Raw genomic sequence first — 22,093 nt, forward strand, 5'->3', positions numbered from 1 at the left:
TGGGGCTGGTGGCCGGTGTTATGCGTAGGTCCCCGGTGGCACCCTGAAGCGGAGGACCGCCAGGGAAAACTCGCCGGCGACCCACGGTGTGTGAGCCCAATTGTTTTCCAGCTGCAAAAAATACAGAGCCTGTTGCCTGAGCCGCCCTGAGGGATGGGGACCTAGGTCAGTCTCTCTCGGGGGGCTGTGGGCTAGAGCGCCGCCTCGTGTCCCAGGTTTGTTGAGGGGGACTACGGGATGCGACGCTTCGCTTCTGGCTCCGGCAGTAGGATCTAGACGAGGGCTGTCCCTGCGTTTTAGTGTGCTGAAACCTGCTGACGACAGTATCCACTGCCTCACCAAACAGGCCAGTAGGAGAGAGGGGCACATCCAGGAGAAAAGCCTTCTCCTTCCCCTGGATGCCCAAAAGGTTGAGCCACAGATGGCGCTCCGTAGCCACCAATGCTGCCATGGAGCCCATGGAACGGGCCGTCTCCTTGGTAACACGGAGTGTTAAGTCCGTAGCTCTACGGAGCTCAGTCAGGTCCTCCTCAGAGGGACCTCCCCCTAGTTCACAGTCTTTGAGAAGATCGGCCTGGTACGCCTGCAAGATGGCCATAGTGTGCAGGCTTGCACCAGCTCGACCAGCTGCCATGTAGGCCTTGCCCACCAAAGCGGATGTCGTCCGACACCGCTTGGTGGGGAGCGCCAGCGTCTGAAGGAATGAAGCGAGGGTGGGAGAAAGATAGCTCGCGAGCGCTTCCTCCACCCGAGGCATCGTTCCAAAGCCGTTCTGCTTAGTTTCTGTCACGCTGCTGTAGTCCAGCAGAGAGGACGCAGTCAGCCGTGCAGAGCAGCTTTTTTTTTTTTTTTCTCTTGGTCTGTTCAATGATTTACACAACTCATTGTGTAAATCAGGAAAGAATGGCTAAATCAGCAAAGGATGGCAAGGATCGACGCGGGGGTGGCGCTCGGGCTGCAGAAAAGCTCATTGAGGTTACTGCCGGCCCGCGGCTACTGCCCCGCCTCTCATAGCTGGGCGCGGACTGATGACGTCGGCCCGGCTCCCGGAAGTCATCCTCCATGATGCTAAGCACGTCTAGCTCCTCAGAATCAGACTGTGCAAGCCTCTCCAGACTCATACCTCGGGCGGGAGAAGCCAAGAAACGGGGAAGAGAGGAGGCGGAGTCAGCAGACGAGGACCGGAAAAAGGCCTCAGTCGTCCCGACGCCCTCGGAGATATCACGCTGCGATCCCCATGACCGTAGCCGCCGCACCGCGTCAGCAACCGCGGGGCCTGAGCCACGGGGAGAGCGCATCCGACAGTCTTCCGAAAAGATAGCCGCACGAGACCTCAGCACCCTCAGGGACCGGGCCTCGCCATGGCCGCAGGCAGCCCCCTTGAGAGCTGCCTGGGCGTGCGACATCCCCAGACAGGAAACGCACATCTCATGAGTCTTCCCAGCCTCGATGTAGCGTGGGCATGGAAAAACACATTGTCGGAACTGATTACCAGACATGGTCTCTACTGCTTCGTCAGGACTTCCAGGTAAGACAACAACTTTCTCGATAGTGGAGCTTCCAAACATACTCAGAGTGCCTGCTGAATAGAAAGAAGCTAATGTGTCCTGTGTGCCGGCGTGCTTATATACGCCTCCGGTTACGCCGTCACACGCTACCGTTCTAGCAACACCAATGGGATTGGAGTAGTTTCATTCATAATTCAGCCCTGCCACGCCCAGAGGCGTTCCCATAGTGTCGTCACCGACGCAGTTCGAGTTCCCTCGAAGGGGAACTGTGTTATATTGTAGCCTACTCAAGAACTGAAAAAAAAAAACAATCTATTAAGTCAGTTCAATTGGAGTGTCTGGTAAACAGACAATAAAGATAAAGGATTTGTAGACTTATAAGACCTAGTACCTAGACTAGATACTGGACACTAATTACCTTTATCTGCTGACTTGTGGATGGTGATAGAGAATTATTTGAGCAACGTGTAATGTTCTTTCCATTGGTAATGACTTTTCTGTCAATAACCGTTAAATTAAACACGGTGATGTGCTGTGATAGACTGTTACTGTATATACTCTCCCATTCAAAAACTATGCAGTTGCTCATGGCTGTTGATAATTGTGTTGACAGTGAGACTGCAGGGCTTCACCTGATGTAATGTGGCTACATCAGTGTGTTGCAATTAGCTCAAATTAGCTACAACAGCATAGTGACCAAGAAGTTAATGTTTATTGGTGGCTGTCATTCTTACACTACTGTAAAAGACTCTGAATCAGACTCAATTAATTCTTGTAAGCCGGGTTCTTTTTAAATACTGATTCACAGCCAAGCTCAACATATTCCAGCACTTAACCTTAGTAAAAATCAAAAGCACACAGATTGTTAAACACTGTTAATGAGTCCATCATTTACAATTCTCACACATCAGTGTTTACACTTTGCTGACGAGGCCGAGAGAGAGGAACAATGAGGCATTGAGTTGATTGTATCATAGTGCGCTCTTTAATGTGTGAATGTAACTGTCAACAGTCTTGTGTAGTGAGTCTTTACACATTTTTGACAGAGCTTAAACACAGTCAAGTACCGCTGATAATATTCATTGAGCTCAACCAAATGGAATTTGTGAAATAAATTGCAAGACCCAGATTATTTCACAAATGATTCACATATTCTCAACCAGTAATGGAAGCTGACTTCAAGTTGTTGTTATACTGCATAACTCTTAATAAAATATGTAATTTAAAACAGGTTAAGATTAAGAAACCTCTCCTTGGCACCCTATCCAAGTGCCTACCAAATTATCTGACCACTCTGTCTATACCAGCTCAAATGTTTGCTCCAGTGATCCCAGAGAGATGAGATTCAGTCTTAAGAATAAAGAAAACGAGAAAATCAATTCATCCGCCTGTCCATTCAGCAGCCCCCATTGCATTAAACCTTTTGGTTTCATGAGTCATCAAATTGTTCAATGATTTGCTCTTTGTTGTATACTATGATCCGCACATGCGCAGTTACTGGCGTTGTAACCAGAAGGTGTTTGCGATGAAATCCGAGGCAGTGGAACGGCCCCCACATGTCCTCAGATGAACACCTGCATCTCCTGGCAAACTCATTTGTTGCATAAATTATTCAAACCACCACCCTCCAGGAGAACGCTACTGTATACCAGACATACACAACAAGACATACAGTACAGTGCACTACAACTTCACTCAATATGCATTAAAATACACTCCACAAAGACAAAATGTCCAAAAAAGGTGGTAAAATAAGATCATTGCCTGAAAAAAGTATGTCACAAATAAATTCTGATGTTCAGTTTTTAAAAACTGGTAAAGACAAGAGTCTCTTTTTACCAGCAACAAGCAACAAAAAACCATACAAAGAGAGATGGCCGAAATATTTAATAAATGTATCATATCTCAACATTAAAAGGACTTTGCTTGAGTTTGAGGCCAAGTTGTCCAAGCACAGGTTCAGATGTGTGAGGACTAAAACAAAGAGCAGGAATGCCATCACCATGCCACACACCCACACACACATTGTGGCAACGTGTACAATTTCTCCAACTGAAATGATGCACTTACTGATACACGACCACATTGTTTTATCTTATCAAGCATCCTTTGCTTTACAGGACTGCGCAATAAGTGCTGAAGAGATTACTCAATATGGACGAAACAAACAAACAAAAAAAACATGTAGATTGCAGATTGAAAACATTTTATGTGAAGTGAACAAAGTGTGTGGTGATTTCCTGTAGAAAATACAAAAACTGTTGAAGGAACTATAGACATTGAAATGTAGTGCAATTACACTATAGTTTGCTACTTTACAAGCTAATCAGACTCTCTCTGTACTACATTCACAGTACACTAATCCCATCAGACTAAAGGGCTCAGTAATACTTAATGAGATAACTCGCAAACTCTTTCATCCCTATATGTTTACCAATTGTGTTCATCGCTAATGTGTGTGCGTAATGCATACATACTTTGTGTGTGTGTGTGTGTGCGCGTGAAGGTGGGAAGTCATTTTCATTCAATACTTCAGAGACCGAGAGACACTCAGAGATTCGTGAGTGGAATCTCAAAAGCCTGTCTGTGTCTATCTTCTCTCTCTCTCACTGTCTCAACCTGCACCGGTCGTTGTCTGCTTTCTCCACCTCTCCATCTCTCACAGGCACACTCTACGTCTCACACAAACCTGCTCTGTCCCATTTTTTATATTAATATAGCACCTCATGACAATATGTTTCCATCACACATGTGGAAGGACTTCAGGGATAGGTGGTGGTATTCTATATCTGTTATTCAATGAACCCCACTGTTGCCAGTGTAGCCTCCTTCCTCCATTGTCGTCCGAAAATTACAAGGTCCACACAAAATCCACGTTTCACTGGGTGAAAATTCATTATGGGCATTGTAGTTTATGTTATAGATCACTCCTACATACAATGTCCTGTTGCTGTAAATATTCACTAGCCAACCACATGTGTATTTAGATATAGATATTAAAAATGTATTTATATAATAGTCCCCAACAAATGCACATTGTTATCCTCTTTAAGGTCTGTTTTAGGAAATTACTATACAATTGTGAACAATATTCAAAGATTTGTATCTTTAGTAGAAATGAAGGGCCTTGGGACTGACAACCATAGACAGGATAGCGAAGTCTAAAAGTATTGGGAGAGAGACAAATGCATTATTGGTTTTCATAATACAGTGGGATTTCCAAAGAATAATATGCAGTAGACTATCAGCATAATCCTTTAAACTACTTATGTGTCAAAAAAATTTAAATAGCTACAACTAGTAAGTGATTGTTATTGAAAACAATTTTTGTTAATTTAAGCAATTATTTCCTCACGGTTCGCTAGCTCTGTTTTGTGTGTTCTCTGCAAAAAAAATCCGGTTTTCCTACACAGTCCTGGCTCTGTAAAAGGAAAACAAAGAAAGTGGTGTGGACCTTGCCACATAACATGGTTCCAGCCAATCAGCAACAGGTGGCGTTAGTGCTTGTGCACTAGGGGCGCAGAGTTCTATACACGGACACATTTGAACATTTGAAAATGTCTGAAGTGTATAAACAGAGAAGAAAGTTATATGACCAGGCAAGGGCGAAGGCGTTTCAACACTGTAGAACCTCAAATTTGAAATTTTGGGGGCGGAGCTTCTGAGGAAGCGCTGAAGGGAGGGTTTTCTTGTTTGGCAGATGAGTTCACTACTCATTCCTCACTACTGGAACTATTACCTGTGAATGGGGTGAACATATTTTTTGGGGGATTCAATTATAGTGAAAAATAAAGGACAAAGCAGTGAAAGTGTAAGAAGACAAAAAAGTCCCTCATTCTGTATTCTGGCCGGCTTTGGAGAGCTTTAGGGGGGGTTACCACTGAGTCTCAAGGCCACACGCAGTACAACAGGATCTACAAATGACACACCACACAGGAAGGAACTCCGTCCCTCCTCCCTCTTTCCCCCTCTTTCCCGCTCCCTCCATCCTCTCAAATGCCATTAGTCCACTTCCTGAATAAGGGCGGGTGGGGAATGGAAAGAAGAGATGCTACCAGTCTGCACGACACACACACACATACACGCACGCACACAGTCACAAAAAAAACACACATTCACATATGCACATTAAAGTGTGAGTGCGGAAGCACAATAAGAAGATTGATTTCTGCATTAGTGTGTAAATGCACAGAATATCATTGACAGTCACTGTCAAAAGCATAACTAAAGTATATCTATATCTATAACTAAGAGTTTAAAGTAAGAAAACACAGCCAGGCAGCAGACAGAGCGAGAGAAGTGTGTTTAGCAGTGTAGAGATGAGAATGCGGGTGCTCTGCTTTTAACCATGTATTATTCACAGTCTCCCGTGGCGACCAGAGACAGATCAACACACTTCACTGTCCGATCCTGAGCCAAACTCACTTTTCAATTTCAAGGCAGATAGGCTTACAATTGCCCTCTGGCATTCAGAGTTCCCTTTCTTAACCAAAACATGCCATATTGTTACACCAGTACAGCAGCGAGCAAAGAATTCCCTCTGTGCACTTCACCCCAGATCCCTGCTGTTTAGCAACAATATCTGGCTTCAATCTGCCAAGAAAAAAAGAAAAAGAAAAACAACTATTGTGAGGATATACATGTGTTGAACAAATCCAGGTTGCTTTGGCTGATATTCTATTTTCATTCAACTTGGGTCTTCTGTTGTACTACAGGCAATCATTCCCTTTAGATATTTTAACATTATACTGAATGTGTCTTATTGTCAACGATCCCATGTAAAGCACAAAACCAAGAATGAATTGATCCTTCTAAATTGAACTTGAAAAGCCAGAGGCTGCAACACAAAGGGGTCTTCAGTTGCTCATAATCCATACCAACCATCCATACATTTCTCCATAAAGCCAATGTTTTTCCTCACATGATGGTAAACAGTTGCCCCTTCCATCTAGCAACATCGGACACCTCATTAAATTCGTAACAAAGACCACAGCACACAGATAACAACCTGCATACAAACTGGTCTTTACCATAGACTTCTACAACACGAACACTGTAGTTTATTTTGAGACAATCTCACAAACACTTTCTTGCTGCCATCAATACTTACTAGAGCACTAAAAGTGTTTATATATGCAGCTGAAAATAGTCCTCAACATATGCACTATTTAGCCTCAACTATTTATTTCAGAGATGGACTAACACATTTGTTTGTTTTTGTCTTTTCATTGCATTGTTGTCAATAAAAAAATATAGAAAAGGCCTCCCTTATCCATTCATTTCTGAGTTATGGGGACACGATGACATCACTAAACAGAGGTAAGATGGTGCAAGAAACACAAGTTGTCAGACAATAACACACTTCAGGCATTACTATGGTGTTATTAGAATCAATAGAATTGCTGGCCAAAACAACAATATTAGAGCCAAGATGTAATAAACCTGGACTTTCCTTTCATAAGAGAATCTGAGTTGGACAGAAATGGAGGAGGAAGAGGTCACCTATTTCGACCAATGTTCACCCTCTCCACCCTTTAACATCTTTTCAAACTTTATCAACTTCAGCAGCACATTATCCTGCACAACAGAATTCCCACCAGAGCCCAGGCACTGTAACATTACAGGTGATTACCAGGTAAAATGGTAGCAGAACTCTAATCTACTTGGTCTGATTACAGGTAGGGTGAGATCAGCTGCACAGGCAGTGACAGAGAAGGGGAGAGGGGGGGGGGGGGGGGGGGGGGGGGGGGGGGGGGGGGGGGGCACTGGCCGTGTTTCCTTTATCACTGATGTCATTATCGACCCCTGTAAACATCTCTGAGGCTGCGAGGAGCTGTATAATATGTGAGGTGGAGCCACGGGCTGATACACTGTCAGATACACATACAAAGCTGAAAATGATAGTCACTTTGCTGCTGGGGAGCCGCACTTCTCCCACCACTATCTCACTTGGTTCAACAACACTGTGGCAGATAAGAGAGATGTACTGAACACAGAGCAGAGGTAGGGACTGCTTGAGATGAAGAGGAGACTATGTCATGTTTCTTTCTATCTGGCAGATCAATGCAAAGACAGAATAGTGATTCACCTTAAATCCACAGATTTTGTGACCTTTAACACGGAATAGATCCAGTTCTTTTCAAATATATCATTAATTCAAAAAAGATTAAAGAGTGGATTGGAATTTGAAAATAGGTAGAATTGTTGACACAAAGACTCATCAATCAGAGGAAAAACAAGTGAGAAGTCACTTTCTGGGTCTCATCTTGTAGTCCTTCCGATGCTAGAAGGTCAGACACAAGAGGTATCACGAGATAAGGATATGGGTGTCTACAACAGCAAAAACCACTGGGGTTAGTTGGGGTCAAAGAGATAACGTGCCGGTCTGATCATGTCAGCATTCTCACTTTGACCTCCTGCTCTCCCTCCGTAGTCCTGCCGCAACTTCTACAGCTCAGTCTCTGGATCATTCACTATAATCCCTTTCACACACACACACACACACACAAACTGTAAGGTTGCTGCTGTGTAAACATTTGCTGCACTTCTGTAGCTTTCTTCCCAGATGGGTCAGGGGAGACTGAATGAGTTAAACTACACAGTGACCAATGTGCAAAAAAATGTGCTCACTTTGACTGATTTTAAATGGAAATATTTCATCCCTGTCTCTTGTAATTTTACAAAATCCTCCTGATAGAATAAAACAGATGCATTCTTGAAGCTGCATGTGTGAAAGCTCAGGTAGCACTGTTTCACTTCTCCCTAGACGACTGCAGACACACAACATACGCTCCTGACTAAACTCCTTATTTTCATAATCAATAATAATAACTGCAGTCAAACTAGAAACTACTCTTCCATATCCCACAGCTCTGTTAGAGCTTGTTCTCATTCTTAAACCTTCTTATCTTCCCCTACCCTCAGTTAACCTCTACCCTCCACTCTGCGCCATGCCCCCGTCTATGCCCCTGCAGAGCAGCAAGGCGTGCATATGTCAACATCACATTAACACTCCACCTCGGCATGTCCAAACACGCATGTGACATGACTCAGCGTAACACGCCAGTGGAGAACACGCTCCACTGAGACGGGAGGGCTATGCGCAACAGGCCAGAGAAAGAGGAAGGAAGATGATAAGAGACATAAAGAGGAATGCAGAAGGACATAGAACAGGGACAGAGATAGGCAGAGGGAATGAAAAAGAAACTGCTGATGTGAAAGAGAGAGGATGAAGCAATGTAGAGAGTGAGGGGGACAAGCAGGGGAGGGAAAAATGGGAGAAACAGAGCGAGTGATTGTAATGTTTTCCTAAAGAAAGTAGCTTATAAGCAGCCCAGCATTCAGTACATTGACATTTCCCTTGTTTTTCCCCCAAACTGTTGGAGATCTTGACAACCATTTCCATCTCTGCTCAACCTATGGATATTCCCGTTCTTTCTCCCCCTACACTCCCTCTTCATTGCCATGGCAATGATGTTACAGTGAGTCACCTCCACATTTCCCTCCTCCTCAACACCACCAAGAAGGAACATGGGAGCATGTGAGACACAGCTATAGAGAGAGGGGGGGAGAGAGACATAGAGACAGAGGAGAAGAAAGGGCTCTGTTTCCCTGGAAACAGACTGGGGGTCTCCTCAACCCCCATTGGTTCTCAACTGGTTGGAATCAGTTTGTTACCCACAATGCTTGGAGCCAACAGAGTCTCTGTTTCTAGGTTGTCTTTGCCCTCCTGTTTTGCTCTCTCTTCATATGCACACACACACACACACACACACACAATCAGAATATTACTCTAAAATCAGTCCACAATGGGATCTTACCTTTTTTTGTTGTAATTAGTGCCATCATCTGTTTTTCTGAACAAATGTGATGCAGTTTGCAACTCTTTTTGTATTATTTCCTTATATTTTACTACAAAATGACAAGCCCACAGGGAAATAAACTGACATAATTTAAGGAACTAAGTAATAATCAGTTCATAATTTGTTCCAGTAAGAGGGTAAAAGGAGAGCATAATTATCTTCAAAGGTTTTAAGCAGCTGGTGGAGATTGAAACAATATGCTAAAAGGCTTGGAAAAACAAGTTTTAGATGGTTCAGTTTAGAATGGACGTTTTGCTGAGATTTGAAATGGTGGAGCTTGTTGGGAGGCAGCTCTGCCTGAGAAGACGACTTCAGGGGAAAGAAAGTCTCACAGTCAATAACATAGCTGCAAGAGGTGGACTATTGATTTGATTTGATCTGGGCTCCTAAGAGTGACAAACATTCTTTCAACCATTTCTTCTGAAAAAAAGGACAGAAAACAAGTTGATTAGATCTGTTTAATTATAATGTCATCTTGTATCCACAGATGACATTTTTGGCCTGTTGCTGGCACAACATAAAAGCTAAAATGAAGAGGGCTTATCCTCTCAGGGGCATGAATAAGCTCAGTGAATTTCATGGCGATGGGACCACTATGTTTTGATATGTCCTGGGTACAAGTGAACATTTTAACCAGACAAGGCTGACTCATATTGCCATCCTTTGCAGAACATCAGAATTTACAGTAAAAAATCCCATTTTATGAGTAAAGCAAAGCTTTTACCAAGAAGACCACAGAAACTAGAAAACATGGCCTTGGTCAAGTGTGTGTATTTGCTTGTTATTACAGAGATATCAAACACTGACAGTGCATCACGGTTGTAAATGAACAAAGCATCCCTGTGTGTCATTACATATTTACAAATGTGTGGATCCTTTAGCTGTACAATAAAGTGTGCTGCTGTTAAATTGAGCATTTGAATACATTTCCATGCATGAGTGAGGGAGTATGAATGTTAAGATCTAGCAGCGTGAGACGGAGCATTTTTATCAAAGGGGCCTGCTCTTGGCACTGCCTCTTGATCTCTTCTTCCCCTTTAACTGCCGTGTGCCTGCTATCTCCCACAGTGATGCCACACAATGATACCAGGCTCTCCCTGCTTTAAATGCTTGTAACTGCTGCCTATCTACTGCACATTTCGTGTCGGCTGCTCGCTCTGTAGTTCATCCATCTGTCACCCTCCACGTTCATTTCTAGTAATTTTGCCTTGTACAATCAGCCAGTGTTCATTGCACCTTTGCCAATTTACACATTTTTACCAAGTAGCAAAATCTTAAAACAGTGGTTCCCAGCCTGGGATTGGGCCCTCGAAGGTCTCCCTAGATAAATCTGAGGGGTCAAGAGAGCATTAAAGGTAAGTATAGTAAGTAATCCAGTACAGGGTGAAGGTGTTTCAACGCTGGAGAAACCTCAGAGATTAGAAATTTGGGGGAGGGACACACTGAGGGAGCACTGAAGGAGGGGGTGTATTTGAGTTCAAATATCAACAATCCTTCTGTAGAATCACTTACCCTTCCTTTAAAGGGATAAGAAAAATATGTACTACTGCAACACAACTTTTCACTATTTCTTTTTTGCTTTTTTCTACACTCACACCTATTCATTCCTCTAAAAATAAAACAACCTGAGGAGAAAAAATAACTCTTAGCTTGAACTGCTCGTGACTCACAGTATGTCCACACAATGTCCATAACATTAGTCGTCACAACAAGAGCTGAAACTATTTATTGATCAATCCATTAGTCAATCGACAGAAAATTAATCAACCGCTACATTAATCAATAATAAAAACACTTGTTAGTTGCAGCCCTAATGAATCGTTTCCTTCCAGCCAAAAATGTTGGAACCACAGTTAAAATATGGTTTTAAATGACCTACTTTACACGGATATCAAGACCAGTCTTATGGCTCTAGAAAGTGCTAAAATGAGCATTAATAAAAATTTTCATTGGGAAAAATGGAATTGCACCCACTATCATATTTAAATTTGTTAGGAAAAATACATTTATCAACATAAAGTGAAAAATAAAAAATAAAGTGGATTTTTTTGGTATTATGTGTCAGCCCATTTCTGTACATTTTGTGGGATATTTATGGGTAGAATATTTGCCAGCTAGTCTGTCTGTCTGTCCACGTTCCAGTTTTTCAAATTTAATGCCCATCTTCGCCTGTCACCCTGTGAGGCTGCATGCTCGGCTGATTTTGCATGTGTGGCCTGGTTCCTTAATATTTGTCTACTTGTATTATGGTTGACTGAATAGCATCATTTGAGCTTTCCTCTGTGAGTATCCATCACACATTCACACATCGATGAGACAAACATGTAAAGCTAAAAGCCCACAGAGTGTGATAAAGGTAATCGTACATGTTCAGGCTATTACAAAAGACTTTCACAACCACCTACAAATGTCAGTTCCCGGCATATTGTCATTCACAATAATCCCCTTTTATACAAAAACCCATGAGTCATCCAGGAGGACAAATTTTTCAAGCAATGACTTGCTTCAGTTAATAAGCACATTCTTATCTGGAGGCTGCACAGCACAGCCAGTACAACTGTCGGACACTGATAATCTCCTTAAATCAGGAGTGAGATATCTTTCTGAGTGGAGTTTTTCATCAGTTCTCCCAAACTCCCTAAATGTTTCTAACTTGTCAGCCCTTCTGCCACCAGTCTGCTTTTCTAAACTCTAGACGGTCTATCCCACAAGCTTGCAAGAATAATCCCACAGAGGGAAATCTGAACATATATAGAGTAGCATGTATAATTATTCTGCAAAGTCCCACACCCTAATACACAATCATGCACCAATGCATTTAACAGTAAAATAAAACTTTGATTAATAGCCCGCTAAAATCACTGAATTGACCCTGCCTATATTTGGGACAGGCATCCATATGGGACAACAACAACAACAGCAACAACAACAACAACAACACGGTGCAGGATGAGAAGTGTGGCAGAAGTTACCTGAGAGGGAGCAATGGACTTCACAAGATCGTAATCACAACATGGATTAATTTTTATGAAAAGCTGCTTTGATTCTTTTGATTGGCGGACCCCTACAGAGTAAAGGAATTTAATAATCAAGGAACGGACACACTCGGACTTAACGAGCGCTTCAAAGGTAACAGTAGTCGGCACTTTTTTTTCTCATCTCTTTTCTTCCATGCCGGTTACACTGGTAAATCTATATGAAATAAACTGTGGGGCTGGTTGTTTCTGTTAAATGAACTGAGCGATTGAATTGTGGGGAATTTAACTGATGATAATGATGAGTAATGATGTGTAGCATGTTCATATTGACATATTGATCATAAGTTTAAACTTTAATATTTGTATTATTGATCAAAGCAGCTTAGAAGCAGCTAAAGCAGGTGACACTGGCGGGGTTTAAGAAGTTTTACACATCCAAATAACTTATATATAAACCAGACCAGGCATTTAATGGAGACCTGCGTTTATTTGTAAAAATGTGTTCCCACACCAGGCCAGTAAACGGGGTAGGCGGCTATTTGGGACTTGGCTATTAATTGAAGTTTTACCGTATTTCAATTGCATTGACCATTTTTCATCACAGCAAGACTTCTAAATGTTATAATGTAGTAGGATAAATGCAATAGAATATACAGAATATGCTCAATGTTCATGCTGGCTCGATTTTTTCTCTTTTTCTCGTTCCGCTTTCATTTGCTCACATTTGTTTGAAGATCACAGAAATTGGGATAAAAGTTTGGTGTCAGTGGAGAAACCACTCTATTGTTCCTGCAGAAATCAGTTCAAAACATTAGATAACTATATTATTTCTCTCCATTTATTAGTTATCATGATACATTGCAAAAAAGCTGTATTATAAATGCAATCATGTTACTGTACTGTAAGATGTACAGCTATGTGTCACCTTTCAACTTTCAAACACATAACACTATCAGCAAAAGCCTGAAATGACCAACATGGAATGGATTGATGTCTTATTCTTCAAAGACAGAAAAGCAACATCATCTGACTTTTGTTTCTAATAAGGCCATTTCCGGACCAAGCATAAGAATTTAAAAATAACTTGTTTTTATGACTTCATGGCCCCTCGCAAATGGAAACCGCTCATCTAGTATCAAGAACACAATTTACAAGGCACTTAACAGAACTGTAAACGGCCTTTCTGATGCCTGAAAAGCCTTGTCTGAGAATGGAAATCAATAACTCTGCATCTCTCTTCACTTTGTTCATCAGCCTTTTCTTTCTTTCCCTTTTAATATTAGATTACTGGATTAATGTCCTAGAAGAACATCCTCACATACTCACTTATAACAGTACATAACCACATACAAAACAGACATTGTTACGACACTGTTTTTTAAAATCACATTTACTCAAAGCCAATTATATCTACAGTAGGTAGTTCAAACTGGGATAATCGTGCAAATCAAGTCAAAAACCTTGTCACTATCCCATCAATTATCAAAGGAAAGGGACCTAAAGATGATGCGAATGAGCTCCTACATCTCCCCAGCATTAATTAGGACTTCACTCAGTAATTAGCTATCTGGAAATAATTACCATCAAAATGTCTGATTAAAGTCTCTATCCGTCGCAAAATCAGGAGACTGAAGAAGAGACACCAGCATCGCATTAAGGCATGCTACTTTTCCCAAACCCGGCCACTGCAGTTGTCCCCTCATTTTGCTTTAATTGAGCGGCAGATATGTGGGTAGCACCTTTGATTTGATCTGAGAAGCAGCGCAGCATTGGAAGAGTTGATTGAAAGTGACCTTGGTCTAATTACAATTGGTCTAATTATAATTCTCTGATTACATCCCTGCAGGAAATGTAAGAATAAGATGTTGCTGGTGGCCTCTGCTAAGATAATTCTGAATGATTCTGAATTGAGTTGATTCTGATCAGATAAAAGAACAAGATACTGTTGTTGTCATCTTAAGAGCGATTAGATTTAATTACTGTAAATATATTTTTCTTGGTGTTGAGAAGTATCTGAGATTAATAACTTCATAAAAAAAGAAGTGTCTGTCTTTTTTTAACGGTTTGTCCCTCATTCTGTCTGCCTATCACAGGTCTCTCTATTTTTCTCCACCTCTCTTCTTCCTGTCTGTCTCCCAAGGCTGAGGTCGTCCTGCCCTCCAGCTCCCTTCCTCTGAGGCAGGATGACATCATCACATAGCTGCCTCGTCCTTGGGAGTGCCTATTCATCACCCTGATCATCATCGCCAGCATCAGCATCACCTGCGTATGCACACACATATACACAAGCACAGACACCTACTGCAAGAAGATAAAAGAGTAGACAGCCCCCACCAGCTCTGCAGGTTTGCAAGCCTGAAGAAAAGAGGGAGATAACCACAAAGAGAGAGAGAGAGTGAGAGAGAGAGAGAGAGAAGAGAGAAGAGGAGGGACGATCCTGCTGTGGTAGGCAGAAACCCCTGACCTGTGCACTTCCAACAATACATCTCAATAAACAACAGTACAGACAAATCTGATGAGTCAGACTTCAGCCTACAAAAGGAAAACAACAACATAAAAAAGCAGGAGAGAGAAAACCCCCCTCCACACTCTCCCTCCTCCACCTTGCAACTTCCCGAGAGGAGAGCCGCACTTCCTCTCTCTTAGTCACCAGCTAATCTCCGAGCGCTCTGGCACTGCTCACTGTATTCCGGTTACTGGATGGTGCATGACTATATCCTCCCATGTCCTGATGTGCGGGAATTACAACAGTGAAGTGGAGCCACACTGAGAAAACACAGCAATAAACAATGTTTCCACCACACGGGCCACTGTCTGCCTGTCCAGTCGGCACATCAGCATAATGTGCACACAATACTTTAGCCAGATATGTGTGTGCGTTCAGCACTTTTGAGCTGCTGTGCTCTGATAGAATACAAGTAGCAGGTACTACAAATCTTAATGTATGTTCTTCACTTCTTTATCACACACTTTGAACGTCACAACAAGCATTCAATTAAACAGCACTTCAGATCCTAGATTCATAACGAGATAAAAACCATTTCACAAGGCTGTAAAGACGAGTTACAGCCATATGATAACCCAACAGTGTTAAGTATATTGTTCTGGCATTAGATGTGAGAAACTGATGAAGGTTGGTGAATCCCCAGTCTCAACTTTATGGCCTAAATGTGCACCTGTTCTTTGATATCAGCTCCAGATCCTCAGCCTCAGTTTCTGCGCCTGTAGACGTTTTATTGTAATAAAAAAAAATGTAGCAGCAATCCACTCATATCCATCGCCATCATCCGTGTTGCTCTTTGCAGGATCTAGTAAGCCGTAATATTTCAAACTGTGTATTGTAAAAAAAACCCCAAGAAAGTAGGAAAAGGAGACACTGAAGTGAGTTATTATCTCCATTGCTTTGATGAGAACTTGTCAGTATTGGAATGTTTTAACACTGGTCTAAATCTCATCATCAGTCTAGTCTAATATTAAATAAATAAAAATTATGAAAAAACATTTTTTAAATACATACAGACACAACTGATAACCACAGACGTGTGACATAAATCAATATTTTTTACTCAGCTCAAGATTATATGTTCTTTTATCCTCCTTTTTTCCTACAATGATATTTTACAGTTCAGCAGCTTATATTTCAGAACGTACACTTCCTAATGTCTCTCTTTATTTCACAATGCCATTTTCCCCAAAGACTATCCTATTTCATACAGCTACTAATTATTAGGGATGGGAGAAAAGAAAATAGATTTTTGGATGCATCGCGATGCGGATGTGGAAGATTCTGAATCGATTAACAAATGTCAAAAAATCGATTATTTAAATGTTAATTGATAACGTAATGTTAATGGAACGCAAAAGGCGGAACTTGCGGAAGTGCAGCGCCCAGAACGTCTATGGCGCCCACATAACAGAGAGTGTTCCCCTTCGTTCGGCACACCACCACTGCGGAATGCTAACTACCCAATTAAAATGTCACACAATCTTTACTATCAATGTGCAAGTGATGATTTTAACTTGCACACTGTGCGAGCATGCAGACACTTGACAATCTCTCTGTGTATCCTGTGTGTGAGGCTGAGCTACTGAGAGAGAGTGGCGGCAGAACATGACGGTGAAAGTTAGTGGAGAAAATTACTTTTCTCCACTAACTAAGTTAGCTAAATTAGTAACAAAGTAATATTAATTAGCTCAACTGTATGTCATTACTAACTTACCTAATTGTCAACAGTTGAACATCAGCTACAAGCTTAGACTAAACTGGTGTACAGTTCTGTCCTGTACACATATTGTACATCCTGATAATTAACTTTATATTTCAGTTTTCAGAGGAGTCTGACAACTGGTTGTTAAAGAAATGAAGCAGGTGACCATGGAGCTGAGGTTAATGAAGTAAATTAGGGATGCAAACTAGTCCTTTTAAGCTTATTAGGAGATGTTTCTTTTGGATTTTAATGTGCATATTAAATGCTTAGTAATTATCCAGAGAAAAAATTATGCATCAAGATGCATCGATAATCGTTTTATAATCGCATCGCAGCCCTCTGAATTGTAATTGAATCAAATCGTGAGGTGCCAAGAGATTCCCACCCCTACTAATTGTCACAAAGTCTTTGTCAATCGAGACAAACTGGGCAGAGTCATGTAGTATCAGCTGTCAGCTCTTTCAGACTGTATTCATTCAGTATTGGGATTATTCACAATTTCGTGGTTATAACTTAAATAATTTTTTATTTCAAAATGTCTTGTTTATTTCTTAATATTTTACAATTTGGGTTTCCATATAATACGGCATCTCCTAGCATAGATTCCTGCACTAATCAGAGAGTGCCACTGATCAAGAAAGAACCAGGAAAGCTACATCAGTGCAGACTCACGTAGTCATGGAAGGCCTTGGCCTCACTGGAGTGTTCGCATGTGTCTCTTCTCTCTGGAGCCGCACAGTACAGGTCCCAGAAAACACTGCAACGCACAGAAAGAATGGTGACAAAAGAGAATCACTGAAGCTTGACAGATACAAATAATAGGATAATCCAGCATCAAGGCAATAAGTATGATTCCATTATCGTTATTGGAATAGGAGACTTTAGGTGAGTGCGTTTGCAACCTGAGGAAGATCTTTTGGGGACAACAACTGAGATGAACAGAAATGAAAACAGGAAGAAAATTATAATTTTATTAAAATGATGGAATGAGGAAAAAACAGCACAAAGAGGAAATGTAACTTCAATCATTAGACAAAAAAAACTCACCACCACCATGAGTGGAGGAACCCCGGAGGTTCTCCTAATGTGATGTTCTTCTCCCATCGGATCTGGACAAATGGAGAAAAAAAATGAGAGAGACTGAGAGAAAGATAATAAATATAAAAACATGCCCAATATCTGAATTACCTGCTTTACATGGTTGGAAAAGGATGCAAGGGAATTCTCACAACACATGCCATTATGTAATTATATTATGATTCTCGTGCCATAGATTCGTAAGTGGATAAGTGATTATATGTGTTCCTGAATGCCTGTCTATTCACAAGCACATGAAAGAGTGTGTGTGCAAATTTGTAAGCACGTGTGTTTACTGAGTGAGGGGATGTGTAGAGTCTGAGATCACAGACATGTACCAGCCTAAGTTTCCCAATCTAACCCTTTGTACAACCCACACACCCTTTAGTCTGCTCCTCTCCCACATTATCAGTCCTTCTGCTTCCAGTTTTTCATCTTTGCTTATTTTGCTTTCCATCCTGTATTCCTTCTTTCCTTACTTTTTTCTTTACAGTATTACTTCCTTTCTTTTCTTTATTTTTCCTTCCTCCAGTCACTCATTCCCTCCATCCTTTCTTCCTAATAACACAAATCAAGGCAGGGACGTCCCTCTAACTTCAAGAAGCTTTTGGAGAAACTTGTCTCTTCCGAGAACGTTTCCTCTTACAACACCTAACCTCTAACATGCACTTCCTAGGCACTTCTTCTTCTATCTCCTTACAATTCTCCTTGATGCACTATTCGTTAAATCTTACTTACTTTCCCTAGGTATTTACCTAGGGAAAGTAAGTAAGCTAATAGCTCTTAGTATTTATAGCTATACTAGTATCTATTTTCACTTTCAGATCCCTTACTGTATTGATGCTTTATTGATGTTTGTACGTTGTTCCTCAAATGAAAATTGCATTGGATAAAAGCAGTAAATGTAAGGCTGGGGTACCTTTTATGGTGACCTGACCACGTCTAAAGGCAAAATTGTTTATAGTTTTTCTGAATGGCCACACTCGAATCCCAGGCAAAAGCAGGCCATCGTTGAGAGGGGTGAGATGAAATATGTGTTAAAATGAGCTTAGCGGTGTATACTGAGAGACAATCATTCCTTAAAGGTGTTCACAGTGTTGTACGTGTTTTTGTACATATGGAAACTGTTTGAACTAATTGTGTGGAGAATAAAAAAAGAGAACTTGACTGAGTACGTTCTCACCTGTTGACCAGGCATTACTTTCCAGGCCAGCAATCAGTTATTTTGTGGGAGTTAAGTTGGTCCTGGAGTTTTGGGTAACATTAGCTGCTCTGTCCTATTATATTGGATATGGGAAGTTTACACCACAGCAGAAGTTTCTTTTTATAATGTTAAAATGGAGACATACTGTTACATAAACATATACAAATACAAAACAACAAAGCATAAATACCTACCTCTGTCTTGCTCTTGAGTTGTATGTAAGCGAAGTAGCTAAACAGGGAATCAAACTAACCTACTCATGTATCTTAATGAACTAACTAGCTATCGCAGATATAACCTGCTAGCGCTAATTGTTATTTCAGCCAGCAAAATGACTGACTACTGGCAAGAAATGAGAAGCTACTTTTTGTCTTAAAGACACACACAGGAAACAAACAAACAAAAAAGTCAGGAAGCAGTGTCTCCTGTTAACTAAGTAAGCCATGTTTCCAAAGAAAGGTTACTACAGTGCATGTAAACACGATCTCTCCCTGTGTTAACATGAACTTAAGTAACCAGTTTACTCAGAGAGACCTTGTTAATTAAGATCACGTACACACTGATTGCCTGAAATCAAGTCCCATTGTCTCAAAATTTACTATGAATTTCGAGTGGTAAATTTGCCACCGTTATCATTGTGTAACAGAAGGACTGATAGATGCAGCACATAGTCAATTCCAATGTTGAGTTCCAACAAAAGATGTGGGGGGCAAGAGGATTTCAGACACCGTCTGACAAATACTTTTCTTGAAGCATTTTGACACCTTAACACTTCAGTCATGAGTGCTGACATCACCCACAGTAGGGACGATTTATGTTACCACATGGTGTCACCTGATCTGCAGATACATGCAAAGACACAGACACACACACAGTCGCAGAGAAGCAGCTGCGGGCAGCAGTCAGGCTTCTCCTATCTGACGATGACACTATTGTTTAGTCTGCCTCTCCCCTCTATAAACAGACTTATATCACTCTTTCTCTCTGACTTTTCAAGTGATTTCATCTTTTTAATTCCCTTCTCTGAAATGTTTCATATGGATAAAAGAAATGTGAAGAAGAGCTAAAATAACAACTCAATTGCTGCACTTTTGAACAGACTGTCCTGACCTCAGCTGCAGATCAGACACAGTGACTTTTAAAAGGAATGCCTGGCTTTGAAGTTTTTTGGGGGGGGGGGTCAGGAACTGCCTCTCTTTGTTTATCCCACATGCTTTCAGACTAAGTTAGCAGTTCTAGTAAAGACATCGGTTAACTTGAAACATTATAAGCAGCCAGCAATTTCCATATACACCATGACAAAAAAGGATTTACTCCCTCATAATTGCTCAAATGGTACAAAAGATGCAGAATGGGCATGACATCCCTCATTTCTCACATATAATTGGCTGTAGCTTAGTCCAAACACGACTGCAGACAGTTCAGGTCAGGACACTTTTTAGTGTGCTCTTTTATTCCCTCTTCATCTGGAATGCGTAGAAGAAAACAGCATTGACTGCGCCCGCATATCCTGTCTTCTTGTGGTCTGCGTTCCTGGGAGGTTCATTCATTTACCTTCACCACGCTACAGTGAGATCCCTTTAGCATGATTACTGGCAGATGTAGGCTGTGTGTTGTCTACATTTAGAGTTTCCTTTTTTACCCATATGAATAAACTTCATACTAATAGTATTCTAACCTTTTTATTCTTGCTGTTTTCCCTCTCATGTAAGAGTTTAAAGTATTTTTTTTGTTCTTGTTTGAGCCATCAAAGTAGTTTGAAGGGATTGCATTCTTTCTTGTTGCCTGTTCTTCTCAGATGTCTGTGATTTGGTATTTACGTTTAGGTATCCGGGTCTGATTCGTGACTCATCTTTCGGGGCTCTTGTTTCTTGAGCCCGAGGATACACTGTAAACAGATGTGGATGATAAAAAGCGGATAACAGGCCTTTCAAACCATGTTTTACTCCACCCCGCTATTCCAGCAAGAGCTACGTTATGGCGTAATGTTTACCCTACGTGTGTGTGTGTGTGCTCATGCTTGCACACCCATGTGTGTTGTATACAAGTGGCTGTGTTTGTACTTGTTGCACTCTTAGCTAATGTGTTCCCACACTTAAATATGACACCGCCTATCCTTTTCATCTCCCACATCTGCGGAAGAGAGAGCAAATGATATGGCAGAGAGGAAAGGGTGTCAGGGAGACAGAGAGGTGTGTGTATGCACATGTGCACGAACACACACTAAGTCAGAGTGATGAGAATTGGTGCCAGCTGATGATGTAACCTTTTCCATCCCCCTCTCTTTGTTCTCCTCTTCCTCTGGCCGATGTACAACAAGCCTCCCGCCACTGTCTTCTACATTGTAATTTACCGTCATTTACAGTGAAGCACCACAATCAACTGACCTCATTTTCACCCCATCACCTTTTTACCTCAGCAGAATGAAAATGAGGACAAGCTTGCTTCTGAGGAAGAGTGTGAGAAAGATACATGAAGAAGAGAACAGAAAGATCACAAAGGGAAAGTAGGGACTCAGAGAGGACAAGAGTGAGAGTGAAAGAGATCGACTGAGACAGAGCTGCTGAGCGGATCAGAGAATGATGTCAGCTCCAGGCTGAGCGTCGTAACTCTCCCAGTGCTCCGGCTCCTGCCCCACTAAATGCAACACTAATGTTAAAATGCCTGTCTGCTGCTACCGACCTGTTGGCTCAGCACTGTAAGGCCAGGCTAATACAATTAGCTGCTTTACTTTCTGGACACAATGTACAAGGGTCAGACCACCCTTCAGAGTGGACACATAAAGTACATGCGCTGTACTCTCTGACACACACACACAAAAACATTCAGCAAGTTTTTGACTTACCTCTGAAAGAAAGGTCTGTGCTGACTTCTGTGCCCCTACATGCAGTAGGTACTCGTACACATACAGAGCTAACCTGCACATAAAAATAAAGAACACAGTGGGAGGAAATGGGTCAGTTGATTCATCAAGATCCAAACAGTTAGGTGAGTGATAAAAACTTTGACAAAATGGGAAATTATAGAGAGTAGAGGCAGATGTACAGTAAGAGAGGGAGAGACATGTTACAGTTACAAGCAAAAAAAAAAATCAAGCATTTGAAATCCCCCAAAGTTTCATTTTACGTATAACTTGGAGGGAGTTTCTTGTAAATGTTTCCCGAACATCTCTGTCCAACTTTGGGGCCAGGAAACAACTGCTTTGGGACCTAAGACAATTATACTTCCTACTCAATATTTAAGGTAAATCCATATT

General features: G+C 41.5%; 1 protein-coding gene across 2 annotated transcripts in view; it reads right to left on the minus strand.

Annotated features, from left to right (window-relative positions):
* The window catches only part of LOC123960621 (single-stranded DNA-binding protein 2), a 62,434-nt gene that overhangs the window by 17,552 nt on the left and 22,789 nt on the right, over window positions 1-22,093 (minus strand). Inside the window, exons 2-5 of one of the 2 annotated variants that reach the window (XM_046035475.1) lie at window positions 21,683-21,755; window positions 17,604-17,665; window positions 17,459-17,485; window positions 17,229-17,313 (exon numbers count right to left, since the gene is read on the minus strand). In XM_046035475.1, the coding sequence (XP_045891431.1) occupies window positions 17,229-17,313; window positions 17,459-17,485; window positions 17,604-17,665; window positions 21,683-21,755 (247 nt within the window). The remainder of the gene's footprint in view (window positions 1-17,228; window positions 17,314-17,458; window positions 17,486-17,603; window positions 17,666-21,682; window positions 21,756-22,093) is intronic. The other variant, XM_046035476.1, reaches the window with a different exon arrangement.

This window comes from Micropterus dolomieu, linkage group LG21 (assembly GCF_021292245.1).
Source record: "Micropterus dolomieu isolate WLL.071019.BEF.003 ecotype Adirondacks linkage group LG21, ASM2129224v1, whole genome shotgun sequence".
In the NCBI taxonomy this organism is placed as follows: Eukaryota; Metazoa; Chordata; class Actinopteri; order Centrarchiformes; family Centrarchidae; genus Micropterus; species Micropterus dolomieu.